The following is an 18,065-nucleotide window of genomic DNA, read 5'->3' as shown; positions in this document are numbered from 1 at the left end:
CAGTTCAAAACAGACATTATCTCGGCTCACTACATATGGGGCACACTTTTAGACATTTCTGGAAATTCTACAATTATTAATCATATATCATACTGTAAAATACTTTAAAGTAATTATGCAGTAATTAATTAATAATATTAATAATTTTGGGAGACTTACTGTATTTTGTAGCAGAAGCCGCTTGGCTCGTTTTTGCTGTGATGAATTTATTTTTTTAATGAGTTCATGCTCATGAACGATTAGGATAAACGTAACATGAATAATTTGTTTTTATGTCACGCGTAGGTTATTGAATCCGTGTCTTATTTAACACTCGCATTACATTTATGTTACACTTTATGTTCATGAAACCCTGACTGTGGGTTGTGTGGGATAGAGTGGCACCCCGGTCAGTTCAGCTGTATGCTAAGGGAAGCTAAGCTAACTGTTATCTGGTGACTTAGATATAATTTTGAACTTCCTTGTGATTACTTAATTTGACCTACTTTGTCTGCGAGCCAAAAGTGCTCCCAATTTCCTTGTGTGACTCATCAGCACCACAAAGAATTCAAACATCTATAGTAAGTCTCTGTTTATAGTGTGTGACATCAGTGGAAACTATCCATCCATTTTCTGAGCCACTTATCCTTACAAGGGTCGCGGGAGTGCTGGAGCCTATCCCAGCTATCATGAGGCAGGAGGCGGGGTAGACCCTGAACTGGTTGCCAGCCAATCGCAGGTCACACATAAACAAACAACCATTCGCACTCACATTCACACCTAGGGGCAATTTAGAGACTTCAGTTAACCTACCATGCATGATTTTGGGATGTGTGAGGAAACCGGAGTGTCCGGAGAAAACTGTATGTGGTAAATAACTAGAATTTACAGCAATGTCTAATTGTACTGTAATAAATGTTCCCAGCATTCATAGTAATGTTCATGGCGCCACAGTGTTTAAGCATTTCAGTGTAAAAACCAAGACGTGTATATACGTAGAGAATGATCATAAAATTCTATTGTGTAGAAATACTGAACACTAACAATGTGGCACCGTTGCAGAAAAGCGTTGTTGTATACAGTATGCTTCTATTATAAACATGTGCGGTTGGTAGTAGCAGTATGTTTCCATTGGAGGAAGCGCATTGTAGCAGTCAAGAGACAGGAGCCAATTGCTGCTTTCACAGTGTCACCTGATTCAGGTAAGCTAATCAACTAATATTGAACAAATAATGGTTCACAGCTGGTGTATGAATATGATGTATCGAGTGGTGCATGACTCCAGAATCCAATTCAGACAACTTGCCTCCCAGTTTTTTAAGATTTTCTTGTTTTTTTTCTGGAGTAACTTACTGGCAACACTTTGTCGATGGAGGCGAGGAAAACAAATAGCCCCCTTAATAAACCTCGAACAGAACTATCACTGTTTGGGGTGGCCGTCTGCCTCGACCGGTTGGGTTGAGAGAGAGAGAGAGAGAGAGAGCAGAGGGACAGAGAGCAGATAAATGCATTTTTTAACATAACCCTTAATGGCATTATTAGTACTCAGTGGTAGGAAGTAACGAAGAATAAATTCTTTGTTAAGTAGATTTTTCAGTTGTCTGTACTATACCTGAGTATTTCTTTTTCTGACGACTTTAACTTTTACCTCCTCCATATAAAAACTGAAATCTCTACATTCTACTCCTTAATTTGTCAAAATTGTCTCGTTACTTTTTTCAGCCTCTGACGATGATGACACGACATCAAAAAGGTCACGACTGACTGATTGATTTTGATTTGGGGGGCTTTTAAGGTGAATACAACAGAAACAAAAGTGCCACAAAGGAAAATGAACCAGGGAGATTTGAAGACGCAACATATTCCACATCCATTACCTTATCTCAAGAGAATTGTTTCATTGTCAGCTCTGACAATGATTGGTGGTGAGTACATTGTGTCTTGTACTATATAGGGGGGGGGGGGCACCAGCTTCTGGCATTCAAATATTCTCTGTCTAATCTGAAAAAAAACACACACACACACACACATACAGACTCAGTGTATTTATTCTTTATTTCTCACTCGCTATTTCTCAATATTTTTTGCTATTCAGTTCACAATGTTAGCAAAGCTATGGGAAAATATTGTTTTGACAGCATGCCCAGTGATTGATTTTCCTTCTCAGTACGAGCACTATGCAAGTTAATAAAAGAGGGAAACTGTTTTGTGTGCAGTTTTTTTTTTCCTAATGGACCAAGTTATCAAAACAGATATTGTATATAACTGACAATAATCCATCCATCCATTTTCTTTACTGCTTCTCCTCATGGGCTACTTTTGCTCTTTTCAGTCTTTGTTTTACTATTACTAAAGTAAAATTGAACCAGTACTTTCCCTTTATTTTTTTTTACAAAAGAATGTGTACTTCTACTTAAGTACTGAGTGTGAGTACTTTTGCCCTCTCTGCTACAGCTCAAGTAAATACTGTACTGAATAGCAGATGTAATGGCATTTGTTTTAGCTGCATCTCTGGAAGCAGAAGCGTCTATACAACAATGGGGACAGCAAAAGGTAAGAAATAACAAAATCATTCTTGAATTAACAACTAGATCTGCACTAATTATTTGTTTTGAGAAATAAACATAACACTTCTATCTGGTAAGGCAAACAACAAAAGTGTGTTTACTCATCAATAATTTATTACCATGGCTGTTATATTATTTCCCTTTTGTATATGACAAAAACTAGATTCGCTCCCAAAAGCATCGTGCTGCAGGAAGAAAATACGTTCACCCGGCACAGCGCAACACAGCTTCCTGTCTGAACTGCTGCACCAAAACCCTATGAACCACAGACAGCACCTGGTGGCGTCTCTAACGACATGCGTACGTGTACGTCCACACAAGTCGGAACACATGCAATTTTATTCTGCAGTTGCTATTCTGGATTTTATAATGCACAATGTTTTATATACACAACATATCATCAAAGTTGTCTGTCCACGTACTGTACTGCACAAAAGGCACAAACACTCATTCCCCTTGCACATTTAAGCACAGATCACCCTTCGCAAGTACCAGACACCCAAATGTTTAGCACCCCCTTGTGGATGCCAGTAGAGCCACACTCGAGGTGAGATGTATTCATCTTAACTTTATTCATGACTATGTTTTATGCGCATGTACATGTGCAAACTAATACAGTGCATTACAAGTTCTATACATATAAACATATATTTTTTGCATCAAATAAATTTGTAAAATCACACATACAGCACATCACGGACATTCTGAACTGTGCATAGCAGAATAAATGCATTGCAATATTAATAGCATGAAAGAGGACAACTATGAGCAAATGGTTACAGATGACATGGCAACACAGTTTGGGAGTTCACACACATTATGTGCTTGTATGATCTAGAGACAGATTTTGAGCCAACTTGAGAATAGTTTAAGAGAGAAATGTGTGATTTGTTGCAGATTCTTTGTTAAAATCGTCTTGCATGCAATTGCATAGCCCGTATGTTGCCTTTGAGGTGAGTCAGAGCCAGATCTCCTCACTGCTGGTGCTATTCACCTTGTAGATGTAGCCCACCATTGGATATCTGGCAAAGCCTGGGTGTGGCACGGAAGCAAGATTGGACAATTAAAGAAATGACCACACTTTTACTTGTCTATAGAGAACCCACATTTTGAAATAATAAATGCAAACGCGCCTCCTGACCTCTCGCAGCATAGGCTAAAGACAGATCTTCATCCTCCTCATCTTTCTTCTTCTCCCCACCACTGATTTGCTGGGTGTTCTCTCCTGGTTTGGAGAGCAATGCAGAGGTATTGGAGCAATGGATGAAATATAAAAAGTGTGAGCAAGATGCAGTGTTTGAGCGCAAATAAAAATAAATAACTTAAATAATGTGGTTGCACAAATGTGCACACCCTCTTATACTATAACTGAGATGTGGCTGTGTTCAGAATTAACCAGTCACATTCAACACACCTGCCACCATTTAAATCGGCTTTGAACATGTTTCAGATGTTCTAGTAGGCTTTTCCTGACATTGGACCATAATAAAGTATCACAAACACATGAGGGAAATGTGTAATGGCCCAATCAAACCAAGGTTGAACATTTTGGCCATAATTCCAAAATATGTTTTTTTTGGGCACAATCACTGTTTAATACCAAAAGAACACTATTCAGTGAAGCATGGTGGTGTTTAGTTGTTTGTTGTTTTTTTTTTGTAGTTTTACTTTTTGAACTGTGGCCTTAGACAAGGTGGAGGGAACTATTAACAGTTCAAAATACCAGTCAGTGTTAGCACAAAACCTTCAGGCTTCTGCTAGAAAAAAAACAAAAAAGTAATGAAAGCCAACTAGATGGTAAATGGTGGCAGGTGTGTGCAGATTCCCATGTAACATATGTTAGAATGGGACTGGTTAATTCTGAAACCACATCCCAGTCATAAGAGGGTGCGCACACTTGAGCAATCACATTATTTCAGAATCAGAATCAGAATCATCTTTATTTGCCAAGTATGTCAAAAACACACAAGGAATTTGTCTCCGGTAGTTGGAACCGCTCTAATACGACAACAGACAGTCAATTGGCAGAGACATAAAGACAAAAAAAACAAGGTCAATGAGCAATAAAAGGTTACCAGTAATGTGGTAATGCTGGTACATATATTTTATTTTTTGACAATGTGCAAAAAGATGCAGAGAACTCTAGCAATTAGAGCAGTTTGAAATGACTAATAGAACAATAGTTCGGTGTAATGACCATTGTGCAAAGGGCACAGAGACTTCACGAAATGTATGCAGTTTAAAGTGACTAGTAGTGCGATAATCTGGGACAATGTCGATTGTGCAAATGTTGCAGATGCTACTCAGGCACATGAGTGGCCTGTATTGGTTAACAACAGATATGCAAATAGTTCAGTTGTTTACTATTACTGCTCCTTTCCAAAAAAGTTTTTAATAATTTCAATTGAGTTGGAAGAGATTATAGGTAACACTCACGGAGCAAAACGTTTTGAGTTAGTTTGGTCTCATTTTTTATGTCACAAAAACCTGAACACATTTGAACAGGGGTCTGTAGACTTTTTATATCCGCTGTAGCTGTCAAATTTGGTTTGTCTGCAAAGTCATAATGTGTTTCATGCACCGTACCGTACAAAAGTCTTAAAAGTTAAATTTTCTCCAGGTTATTCGGTTAAGGGTGTTCATTTTGAATTTGGCAGGAAACCGCAGCAAAATACCTGCAGAAAACATGCAGGAGGAAAAGATGATGTTTGCAAAATGTTGGTGGCGTTTTAATTGGTTTGATAATATTTATAATAGAGTATATACTATATTGAATCTCATATAAGTACTTCTATTTTAGGAACAGAATGATGGATCTAGTTTACTGTCTGTCCGCTGAGTTCAAGTCTTACCCTTTTTCAAAGTGCTGAGGTCATTAAGCTGCATATTGGAAGGAAGAGACATGTTCTCTCTGGGGATGTAAGATCTCTCTGCTTTCAGATTGGTTGAGTCACTGTGCAGATAATACATGGACACCAAATGTAGTTCACAGGACATATAAGTCTATTGAGGGTAGACAACATATTCATACAAGAACACGTACAGCACATCAGGACTGGGAAAGCTCACGTGTCATTATTGCATGGACTACAAGTAACAAAGTACCAGTATGTTTTATTGGTAGTAACATTCACCTGGACTGATGATCAACATTATGTTCCCAGTTAGGTGTCTTCATCAAGTATGTTTATATTTACAAGTGTTCAGTCGATGTGCAAAAGATCTACAAAGTCTATTTTCACTCCATGTGGTTCTGATGCGGAAGTTTAAAAAAAGTGTCTGGAGAACATCCACTCATCGTTTTTCTATAACACTTATCCTGTTCAAGTTGACTGGGTGCTGGAGCCTATCCCAGCTGAATTGGGAAGACTAAACCCTGAACTGGTCACCAGACACTCACAGGGCACATATAGAAACTGACAACCTTCCGCGTTCATATTCATACCGTCACTGAGTGGGAGCAAGTCACCACATGATCAATTGGTGCCAAGTACTCATTGGAGATAATGTAACTCTGATGGTCCAAGATTTTGACAGCATGTGTGTTTTTTTCTTCTTCTTCTTCTTTTAACAAAAAGAACTGCTTTGACGATACTACTCAAAAAAGTTTGAGATATTTGGCTTTTAGCGTGAAATTTCAGGATGAACCTAAAATGTAATATATCCTTTACAGGTTAACTTAATTTAAAATTCTCTAAAATTTGGAATAAACATTCAACTGTTCAGTGTTTCAGAATGTTTCGCATGGCTTCCTGTTCTCAAACATGCAGCTGAACTCCAAATTTCAATACAGGTGTTAAATTCATGAATCTACCAATACATTTCCTGGTTCAGCTGGAACTCGTGTATTTAAACAGTCCTCTTCATCATCTTCTTCTTTTCTTTTCGACTTGTCCCTTTACGGGTCGCCACGGTGTGTCATCCTTCTCCATGTAAGCCTATCTCCTGCATCCTCCTCTCTAACATCAACTGCCCTCATGTCTTCCCTCACAACATCCATCAATCTTCTCTGTGGTCTTCCTCTCGCTCTCTTGCCTGGCAGCTCCATTCTCATCATCTTTCTACTCACTCTCTCTACTATGGACATTTCCAAACCATCAAAGTCTGCTCTCTCTAACTTTGTCTCCAAAACAACTAACCATGGCCGTCCCTCTGATGAGCTCATTTCTTTTCCTATCCGACCTGCTCAATCCGAGAGTGAACCTCAACATCTTCATTTCCGCCACCTCCAGCTCTGCTTCCTGTTGTCTCTTCAGTGCCATTGTCTCTAATCTGTACATCATGGCTGGCCTCACCACTGTCTTATAAACTTTGCCCTTCATCCTAGCAGAGACTCTTCTGTCACATAACACACCTGACACCTTCCTCCACCCGTTGCAACCTGCTTGGACCCGTTTCTTCACTTCCTGACCACACTCACCATTGCTCTGGACTGTTGACACCAAGTATTTAAAGTCCTCCACCCTTGCTATCTCTTCTCTCTGTAGCCTCACTCTTGCCCCTCCACCCCTCTCATTTATGCAACTATATTCGGTCTTACTTCGGCTAATCTTCATTCCTCTCCTTTCCAGTGCATGCCTCCATCTTTCTAACTTTTCCTCCTCCACCTACTCCCTGCTTTCACTGCAGATCACAGTGTCATCTGCGGCCATCATGGTCCACGGGGACTCCATTCTCACCTCACCTGTCAGCCTATACATCACCAATACAAACAGTGAGGGGCTCAGGGCTGATCCCTGATGAAGTCCCACCTCCACCTTAAACTCCTCTGTCACACCTACAGAATACCTCACCACTGTTCTGCTGCCCTCATACATTTCTTGTATTATTGTAACATACACTGGGTACAGAAAGTATTCAGACCCCTTAAAAGTTTCACTCTTTGTTATTTTGCATCCATTTGCTATATCATTTAAGTTATTTTTTTCCAAATTAATGTACACACATCACCCCATATTGACAAAAAAAAAACGGAATTATTGACATTTTTGCTGATTTATTAAAAAAAAAAACTGAAATATCACATAGTCATAGGTATTCAGACCCTTTGCTCAGTGTTTAGTAGAAGCACCTTTTTGAGCTAATGCAGTTATTCACACCTGGATTTGGGGATCCTCTGCCATACCTCCTTGCAGGACCTCTCCAGTTCTGTCATGTTGGATGGTGAACGTTGGTGGACAGCCATTTTCAGGTCTCTCCAGAGATGCTCAAATGGGTTTAAGTCAGGGCTTTGGCTGGGTCATTCAAGAACAATCACGAAGTTGTTCTGAAGCCACTCCTTCATTATTTTAGCTGTGTGCTTTGGGTCATTGTCTTGTTGGGAAGGTGAACCTTCGACCTAGTCTGAGGTCCTGAGCACTCTGGAGAAGTTTTTCGTCCAGGATATCCCTGTACTTGGCCGCATTCATCTTTCCTTCGATTGCAACCAGTCGTCCTGTCCCTGCAGTGGAAAAACACCTCAACAGCATAATGCTGCCACCACCATGCTTCACTGTTGGAACTGTATTGCATAGGTGATGAGCAGTCCCTTGTTTTCTCCACACATACCGCTTAGAATTAAGGCCAAAATGTTCTATCGTGGTCTCATCAGACCAGAGAATCTTATTTCTCACCACCTTGGAGTCCTTCAGGTGTTTCATGCGGGCTTTCATGTGTCTTGCACTGAGGAGAGGCTTCCATTGGGCCAGTCTGCCATAAAGCCCCGACAGGTGGAGGGCTGTAATGATGGTTGACTTTCTAGAACTTTGTCCCACTTCCGGACTGCATCTCTGGAGCTCAGCCAAGCCACAGGGTTCTGATCATCCCAAATGTCTTCCATTTCAGGATTATGGACCTTAAGTGCAGCAGAATTGTTTTTATAACCTTGCCCAGATCAGTGCCTTGCCACAATTCTGTCTCTGAGCTCTTCAGGCAGGTCCTTTGACCTCATGATTCTCATTTGGTCTGACATGCACTGTGAGCTGAAAGGTCTTATATAGACAGGTGTGTGGCTTTCCTAATCAAGTGCAATCAGTATAATCAAACACAGCTGGACTCCAATGAAGTTTATATATATGGATTCATACATTATCCATCCATCTATCCATCCATCCATCCATCCATTTTCTGAGCCGCTTATCCTCACAAGGGTCGCGGGAGTGCTGGAGCTAACTTCTGGCAGGAGGCAGGGTACACCCTGAACCGGTTGCCAGCCAATCGCAGGGCACATATTAACAAACAACCATTGGCACTCACATTCACACCTATGGGCAATTTAGAGTCTTCAATTAACCTACCATGGATGTTTTTGGGATGTGGGAGGAAACCAGAGTACCTGGAGAAAATCAGTCGTCCACTGTGCCACCCACATACATATTTTATATATATATATATATATATAGTCCCAGTAACTAAATTTCCACTGACACCCTGCAGGTTAACGGCGACGGCGGCGGATGTTGTTAACCCGGGCCACGACCGATCCAGTATGGAATTCTTTGAATGAACGCTAATTTTTGTTTGGCAAAGGTTTAAGCCGGATGCCCTTCCTGACGCAACCCTCTACCTTTATCTGGGATTTGGACCGGCCTACAGTTTGCACTGGCTTGTGCCACCCATAAAACTGCATTACAGCCCTCTTAATCATGCTGTTCATATTTTGACACCACAAGACCAAGATGACACCGACCAATTGATCAACAGTAGCTCGCCATTGTGACGCTTCAAACAGGATGCTCAGAAAGGGAAATTGCCACTGAGTTTAGAGTGTCACGGAGTGTCATCAGAACATTGCAAAAGAGAGACCGGAAGAGTCACAGAAAGGAATATAAGTTTCCTTGGAAATGATTATGGACAATACCTGCCATGAATTAGAGAACAGCAGGTTCAAGTGCAAGAAGTATTGAAATATTGAACAGCTGGATATGTCTATTGAAAAGGTAGTACAATGTCAAATTAAGTTTGTCTGTCAAGGTTCTAACTTTTCGTGAGGAAGTGTTTATTTGTTGAATGTTTTTTCAGAATGGCTGGCTGGAAACAAACATGTCATCATGTCTGAGTTACCTTTTCTTAGTCATTAGAATCTCCACTGGCTCATCTGTAACATAAAAATAAAGTATAGTATGTTACACTGCCATAGCATTGTTACAAACCCATAAGGAACTCGTGTCTCACCGATGGACTTGCTTGTTGGTTTTTGCATGAGGCAGAGGACTATCAGGCTGAGGATGAGAAGGGCCATGAAGGCCATGGACCCTCCAGTTACAATTCCCAGCATTGGCACTTCCACACGAGATTGTAGGAACTCTGGAGAAGAGACAGAGTAAGACTTCCAAAAAAAAACATCTATGGTAGATAACTCTTGTCCCTCCCCTCCAATGACCTGCCAGTGTGAGGTTACTTTGCGTGGTGCCCACACTGTTGCTGGCATTCAGTGAGATATTTCCTGATAGACTATTGAGAGTGACTCTTAGTGTGTGATTGGTCATCCAGGGGTAGTCGTGTGAGTCGAGGATGAAGATGTCTGAAGTGTTAGCCATTAGCAGACCAGACTGGTCTGTGAAGGTGAAGGTGGCAGGTGGGTTGGACTGAACCAATGCAAAGAGGACTAACAAAAGGCCGGGGTCTGAGTTTTCACTGGAGTGTGCGCTGACCCTGAGGATCTCAGGCTGAACTAGAAGATAGAGAGGAATGATTCACAGATTGGAACAAAAGCACTCAGTAGGTTAAAGACCCCTGCCAAGACAAGACTATAATACTAGCTTCTTCATTCCTAGTAGAGTGGCGAACGTAACATGTATATAAGAGAAATGGACCAGAAGTAGCCAGACTTGCCAACCGGTATGCATTTTTACCACAGACAATAAGTTGGTATTGCTACACGTCTTCATATTCTTCGGCTTCTCGTGAAAATTTTCTGGACGTGATCAAGCATGACTGCATTTTTGATTGATTATGTTTGAAAACTAGCACGGTAGTCGAGTGGGTAGCATGTCTGTCTCACTGTTTTAAGGTTTATGTTCGAATCTAGGCTCCATCCTCTCTGTGTGAAGTTTGCATGTTCCCCCCGTGCTTACGTGTGTTTTCCCATCCCAAAAATAGGCATCATAGGTAACAAGAAAAAAAGGTAGGTTTAAAAGTCTAAATTGTCCATAGGTAAATGTGAATGGTTGTCTGTCTATGTGGCCTGTGATTGGCTGGCGACCCGTTCATGCTATACCTCGCAAAGGTCAGCTGAGATATCCTCCAGTTCATCCCCAAACGTACTTAGGAAAGGTGGAATAAAAAAATTGATGTTTGCAAATGTTAAGGAAGTGGGTAAATATTTCAAAATGTGAATTGGGATAAATGAATACCTGCCAACTTTTGTGACTGCCAAATCTTCCCTATGATGAAGTAAAAATAATCCTGGATCTGCTATCAAGATACAAACTAAAATTATACATATAAACAATGTCTTATGATTTTCCATGATACATGCCCGCAAAACCTTTTACAGGAGTAGTAAAGCTATTGTGTCATTTTGTTTTTAGTTTAACAGATAACAAAAAAAACAAGCTTTGTGCTTGGCAGAGGTAGAATAGTTTTTTGTAGCACAAGAATAGATAAATAATTCACTGCCACTCACATTGGACATTGAGTGTAACTGTAGCATTGTAGCTTTCCCCTGATTTGGGGTTCAATGCCACACACACCAGCTCTCTGTCCCACTTTCTGGCCCGCAGTGAGTTTGTGCTGTTGTGATTGGCTCCGAATCTCCTGACCTCAGAGTTTTTTTGGGGTGTCTTCCCCAGACCCCCTTTAGGAGAAAACGACCTCTGCCGCTCACCGTTCAGGTACCAGGTCAGCAAGGCCGGTGCATGGGGGTGCCAACCATATGAATGACAGTTGAACCTGTGTATAGCGTTTTCTCTTAGTGTCATCGCTGTCTGACGATGTCCGTCAATTTCGGGGGCAGGTTCAACAGCACCTGTCGGTACAGAGACTAAGTTGTTTTTTCTTGTACTTTTATTTCAAGTAAGAATAAAATAAATGTCGACAAAGGGGTGGCTTAATGATTTTATGATTTATACTCTTAAGAAGAATTGTCCACAAATGACCCCAAGTGGTGCTCAAGCACCTGCCCTTTTGCCCTGGATGAAAAAAGCACCTATTTTACTGCAGCCTATTTTTTTTATTCCTTTATATACAGTATTTAATAATACTTCTCTGCCATCGATACCACCCAACTGTTTTGATATATGAGGGGAATTTTATTAGAGTTTTGAGGACAATTGTACATATTCTCCCATCTTAATTTTTGGGGGGTTAAAAGAGGCACTTTAAATGGTGGCAGTTGTGTGCTGACCCCCATTTAACATGAGGTTGAATGTGATTGCTTAATTCTGAACACATCCCTATTTATAAGAGGGTGTGTGCACTTGTCCAACCACATTATCTCAATTAATTTGTACTTCCCCTCTCAATTTTCTGAAATTGTATTGTACAGGTTATAGATTAACTAATAGTGGGAAAAAACATTTAAAATGATTTTAATTCGTCTCATTTTTATATACCACAGAAACCTGTGACTTGAACAGGGGTGTGTAGACCTTTTATATCCACTATAGCTTCCCTTCAACTCCTTTGTTATTAGTTGTTTATTTGACTGTTGATTGTGTAACAGAAATAAATACATAATAAAATATATACTACTGTTTCTCTTAATAGTATGAATAATTTTGGGGATGGGTGCCCTTTTTGGGGCTTGAGCACCTGCCCCCAAAATGTCTGTGCATGTACCTGCTCTTAAATTGATCATGTTTGTAATTTTGAGCGCTACTTTACCATTGCATACCAACTCTGGAAAAAAAAATCTAATAATATTCTAATTTTGTAGAAAGCCTGAAGCAAGGATGGTGGGATTAGTCGAAGTGTTCAATGAATTTGTATGATACTTTGTCTCACCAAGACACCGTACTTTATATTTTGAATTAAACTTAAATCATCTCATACAGCTAATTTTGTTTTATGAGATCAAGGAGGAGCATTTATTTTTGTAAACCCAAGTTTGACATTTAATGACAGCAATTAAGTAACAGCATACATCACCTGCCCAGGATAAGGCCAGTGTGTGAAGAAACACCATGGCCTGGGAGCCTGATGACCACCTTCTCTTGCACACATTATCCATACTACTACAACATACATGCATCTACCTGTTGGGAGAGACTGAGTTTGTTATTAAATACAGGATACTACAGTGTTTCCAAACTTTTATTAAGCCAAGGCACATTTTGCATTAGAAAAACCTAATGGCACACCACCAAACAGAAATGTCATAAAAAGTAAATATACTGAAATAATAATGATCGCATCTCAATTTACTTTCAAATGTGCATACTTCGTGTGAAACCCGGACATGATTAGTTGAACACAAAGCTATTATTCTGTTGTATAAATGGCAACAGATAAACAGGTAGAAGAGCATTTACAAACCCCAATTCCAATGAAATGGCTAATTAGGGCTGCAATGAATACTTGAGTATGTCAAGGACAAAAAATGCTTGAGGATTTTTTTCTGCCTCGGGGATCCGCTTATTTAACTCATTCATCGCCCGCCCTGTCAGTTTTATACTATTTGTATATACAGTAGTTGCCTGTTAATTGTGAAGCTCAACAGAGCTTACGCCATCAATGCAAGGCACCCATATTTGATTCAAGGAGTGTGAAAATGGTGTAAATACACTATTATAGTTTGCAAACCGCGTTAAACATCAAAGGAGAAGATGGCGACAACGTCAGAGAAGACGAAATGCCAAAAGTGCATTTTAAACTGAGGAGAAAGGTGAACACCGAATTACTTAGATGGACCAAGGAGCAGTCACTGCGATTGACTTGTTACGCTGCCATATTTGGATTTGTACAACACTGCAGTGATTGTGTGTGTCTTTGAACCACAGCGAGTACACTATTTAGTGACTATTTAGTCAAGTTTGAATGGAGCTCAATTGTCACACCGCTTATTATCTCCTTGCTCATTTCTTTGATGCCTGTTACGTACCTAATGACGTTCCTTAAGCGCAGCTTTGGTTAATAATGTGGTTACGGTTCTTCTGTTTGGAGCCTGTGGAGAGAAGCGTGCTTTCGAAGTGGCGCACTTGTTTACATGTTTGAGTACTCGTTTGCCACATCAAGTTTGTTATAATCTTGGCCATACGTGTTCCATGGCATTCCGTGACGCCTGCAGCTGGAGTGGGCCAACAATTAAGATTGTTTCACGTCGATCCAAGCTACCCATTACTATTAAAGTATTGGTTCATGGTTCATTGTGTAATTTCTATATATTGGCACTTCCTTTTTATAAGACCATAAACCCACAGCCATGAACATATACTGTATTATGTCACATGCCAAAATGCTAGCTGCTCAGGTGAAGGCGCACCAACCCATAGACTGTTTATGCCTTTTTTAACGAATGCCTTGTGTTTTTTATACTTACAAGAAATGCTGAGTTTAAACTGGAATGTATTTATATTTGTGTTTGATTCAATTGTGTTTGAAATTGCCTCACTGAAAATGTTAAGAGACCAATACAGTTTGCTTCTCAATGTGAATTTAAGAAACAAAAAACAGTTGCTTATCTAAAAAGGAAACCAATTGGTCGCTAATTATTAAGTGAAATGGCCTATTTTTTTTCTTGGGAATTCATAATTGCTCTTTAAGCAAGCAGAAATTTTACAAACTAATTTCATTTAAATATTTTTCAAAAATTAAAAATTACTTAACTTATCCGTGAACTCGATTACTTGATAACATTTTTAGTCGAATACTTAAATATTTAATAGCTGCAGCCCTAAACATAATACAATGACTTGCAAATCCTTTTCAATCTATATTCAATTGAATACACCACAAAGACAAGATGTTTAATGTTAAAACTGATAAACGTCTATATTTGTTTGTTTGTGTGTTTATTTATTTATTTCAAATATTCACTCATTTTGAATTTGACGCCTGCGACACGTTCCAAAAAGCCAGGACAGCGGCATGTTTACCACTGTGTTATATCGCCTTTCCTTTGAACAACACTCAATAAGTATTTGGGAACTGAGGACACTAATTGTTGAAGCTTTGTATTTTCAGTGGGAGCCAGGTCTGGACCACTGACAGGAGAGTCTCGTACTCACACTCAGTACTCACACACGTGCAGAATGTGGCTTGGCATTGTCTTGATGAAATAAGCAGGGACGTCTCTGAAAAAGACATTGCTAGGATGGCAGCATATGTTGATCCAAAACCTGTATGTACCTTTCAGCATTAATGGTGCCTTCACATATGTACAAGTTAGCCATGCCATAGGCACTCACACACCCCCATACCATCACAGATGCTGGCTTTTAAACTTTGCGGTGATAACAATCTGGATGCTTCTTTTCCTCTTTGGCCTGTAGGACACAATGTCCATTATTTCCAAAAACAATTTCAAATGTGGATTTGTCAGACCACAGCAGACATTTACACTTTGCGTCAGTCCATCTCAGATGAGCTCGGGCGCAGAGAAGCTGCGTTTCCAGGTGTTGTTGATAATGTATATGGCTTTCACTTTGCATGGTAGAGTTTTAACTTGGCTTTGTATATGTAGTGACGAACTGTGTTAAGTGACCATAGTTTTCTGAAGTTTTGCTGAGCCCACGTGGCAATTACCTTTCCACATTGTTGCCAGTTGTTGATGTAGTGCCGCCCGAGGGATTAAAGGTCATTGACATTCAATGTTGGTTTTCGGCCTTGCCGCTTACGTGCAGAGATTTCTCCAGATTCTCTGAAACTTTTGATGATTTTATGGATCATAGATGATGAAAGCCCTAAATTCCTTGCAATTCTATGTTGAGAAATGTTAGTCTTAACCTGTTGCAGTATTTGTCCATGCAGTTGTTCAAAAAGTGGTGCACCTCGCCCCATCCTTGCTCATGAACAACTAAGCCTTTTAGGGATGCTCCTTTTATACCAAATCATTACACGCACCTGTTTCCAATTAATCTGGTCACTTGTGGAATGTTCCAAACAGGTGTTTTTGATCATTCCTCACCTTTCCCAGTCTTTTGTTGCCCCTATCTGTCCCAGCTTTTGTCTTTTGCAAAAATACAATAACGGTCATCAGTTTGAACATTGAACATCTTGTCTTTGAAGTGTTTTCAAATGAAAATAGGTGAAAAGGATTTGCAAATCACTATATTGTTTTTAATTGCGTTTTACACAATCTCCCAACTTCATTGGGGTTAGAAATTGTTAAACTGCCACTATACTGTACATCACTGGCATACAAAGATGATCAAATATGCATTATTTGTAGTAAATCAATAAGGATTTTTAAACCATTTCCTGCGGCACACCTAATGATCGCTTACGGCACACTAATGTGCCGCAGCACAGTGGTTGAGAATCACTGGGCTACTGCATAGGGGGAAACCAGAGCCCACCAGAAAATCAGAAAAGGTAAAAAAAAAAAAAGTTCCCTGAGAAGCGCTTCCCTAATTTCCGGGAGCAAATGACAAGTTGCACAAAAAAAGTAAAGAACTGAAACCCTAAAAACAACAGGAAATGAGTTATCCATTTTGCTTGATAAGGACTATTTTCGTTCTTTTTTTCTCTCTATTTCTAGGGGTCTAATGTTAAATTGCTGCTTGTACAGAAATGCTCCACTCAAGATAAAAAAAAATTCATGCTCTGATCCACTCCAGAATAGAATGTTCAGGGATTAAGCCAGCTAGCCTTGCTAGCATTAGCTACTTCAGAAAAGACTAACGTTATTGATGACTGAACTTTTGTTGTAGTGGCTAAGTTTAAGAGTTCTTTTATAGAGCCTTTGTAGCTAGTAGACGAGCTTATATGAGAAGAGAAGCGCATCGATCCATACGAAAATGCTTTGCTTGCCACAAAACAAGACAAAATGTTAAATGGGACTCGTGTGATTGTGTATAGTGTAATTGACATCGCTATTTGGGTTATTTGATCATTATGAACATTTATGACGCACACCTCGTAAACATGATGATGAGCAAGGAAATTGTATGCACCCGCTGGGCCTCCAGCTGTCAATGCTGGGTTTACACTAACAATCAAGAATGGCCGTACAAAGGTGCATTGCTGCAAAGGCCCACACACGCATACTGTATACAAGGATGCATGCATGTTAGTACAGATGTTTGTGCTTAATACATTTCCACACGACTCCTCCATCACACTCACACACAGTGTTACCTCAGCAGCCCTTTCTGCAGCCTCTGCTGTGATTCAGCCAGCCGGAGCGCCATGGCAGCAGTGGAGCGAAGGATGGTGATGGGAGGACTGCAGCCTTTCTGACTCAGTCGCTCTCCCATCCGTGTCCACTCATAGTCCCACATACACACCACACACACATTTGTCTGCAGGATATGCCACCTCCAGAAGCAGCATTTACTCACTGGCTGGTAAAGCTAGCTGACTCAGGCAGTCACACCGCTACCACTGAGAGGAGGGGAGAGTAGGTGGGAGAGAACAGCAAAGAGGATGAGCGAATGAAGGGAAGAGGATTAATGCACAGATGAAGAGAAGGATGCTCTGAGTTGGGAGAACAGGAGAGGGAGAGATTTATTCAACTGGTGAAAAGAAGGCCAAGCTGAATATATTTTCCTTCTTATCTTATTCTTGACCATCCGCAGACATGTTAAAGTCATGTCACTCACTTGTTCGGCGCTCCATTATTTCAGGCTGGCATGTCTGCAATGCAGTTGAACAGACATAAGCAGCAGCATGCAGAACGCTGCAGCCAGAATAGCTTATAATAAAGAGGTGCAGGCGGTTCACTCGCTAGTTTGTCTCTGTTGTCAATCAGAAGCCCATTTTCTCATCAGTTTTCTATGTCCTTCAATAAATCATCGGGGGGGGGGACATTATCAGAAGATGTGAACTTCACATCTATTCATATCTGTTAGCACCTCTGCATACATGTTAATTGTAGAATTTTTTTTCTGAAATAAAACAGCCCCCCACCCCACCCCATAGTGAGTACCCTCCTAAAAATGGACCTTAGACTTCTTTTGGAGAATTTTATTTGAAATCCAATGCACAATGTGTAAAACACATGTACACTAAATTGACATTTGTGAATACTTTGAAAACTAATATGTAAAATTCTCTCATTGTTCCTCCCTCTCGTCGCGTTCCATTAGGAGTTATGTTAATAAGCATCCAGTCAGCTGTCAAACAATTTCAGTCGCACCTTTTTCACATTAACATCATTAACACATGCACAGGACAAAACAGCTAGCTTCTCTCATTCCAATTCAAACAAAGCACAGTGGTGATGTCTCTCACCACCCTAGCTAGAAAAAAAAGGTCAACTTAACCCTGACCTAACAACATTAATATTGAGTTACAATTAAATGCAGCAAAAAAATGAGGAATAAAAATGATAAAAGTGCGTTGGCATTAAGTGGTAGACGTTAGGAAATGCCCCACATATGCTGGTTTAAGGCAGGTACTTACACAACAACTGCATTTCACTGGAAGGCAGTGTATTGC

The 18,065-nt window shown here is 40.2% G+C and overlaps 1 protein-coding gene and 1 long non-coding RNA gene across 4 annotated transcripts; one reads left to right on the top strand and one right to left on the bottom strand.

The window, feature by feature from the left end:
• The first annotated feature begins 1,044 nt into the window (after positions 1-1,044).
• On the top strand, positions 1,045-3,824 carry LOC133405242 (uncharacterized). 2 transcript variants are annotated; one of them, XR_009768927.1, is made up of 4 exons: positions 1,045-1,181; positions 1,775-1,904; positions 2,434-2,532; positions 2,710-3,824. It is a non-coding gene; the product is annotated as an uncharacterized LOC133405242 (long non-coding RNA). The 2 variants fall into 2 exon arrangements; XR_009768926.1 differs by having other exon boundaries at positions 1,045-1,904.
• Positions 2,044-17,059, bottom strand: LOC133405241 (transmembrane protein 25). Of its 2 annotated transcripts, none has more exons than XM_061682055.1 (9): positions 16,764-17,059; positions 12,615-12,721; positions 11,152-11,493; positions 9,907-10,197; positions 9,699-9,830; positions 9,588-9,621; positions 5,399-5,499; positions 3,688-3,771; positions 2,044-3,578 (listed from the first exon to the last, which is right to left on the bottom strand). In XM_061682055.1, exons 2-9 carry the CDS (start codon positions 12,715-12,717, stop codon positions 3,505-3,507), a joined length of 1,161 nt encoding a protein of 386 aa, XP_061538039.1. In that variant the 5' UTR covers positions 12,718-12,721; positions 16,764-17,059; the 3' UTR covers positions 2,044-3,504. The 2 variants fall into 2 exon arrangements, with proteins under 2 accessions (XP_061538039.1, XP_061538040.1); XM_061682056.1 differs by having other exon boundaries at positions 11,353-11,493; positions 16,764-17,056.
• Between the last annotated feature and the right edge of the window lie 1,006 nt (positions 17,060-18,065).

The sequence above is a fragment of the Phycodurus eques genome, chromosome 7 (genome assembly GCF_024500275.1).
Source record: "Phycodurus eques isolate BA_2022a chromosome 7, UOR_Pequ_1.1, whole genome shotgun sequence".
Classification (NCBI taxonomy): Eukaryota; Metazoa; Chordata; class Actinopteri; order Syngnathiformes; family Syngnathidae; genus Phycodurus; species Phycodurus eques.
Note: the sequence above shows the minus strand (reverse complement) of the source record. Positions and strands in the feature narration are given on the sequence as shown.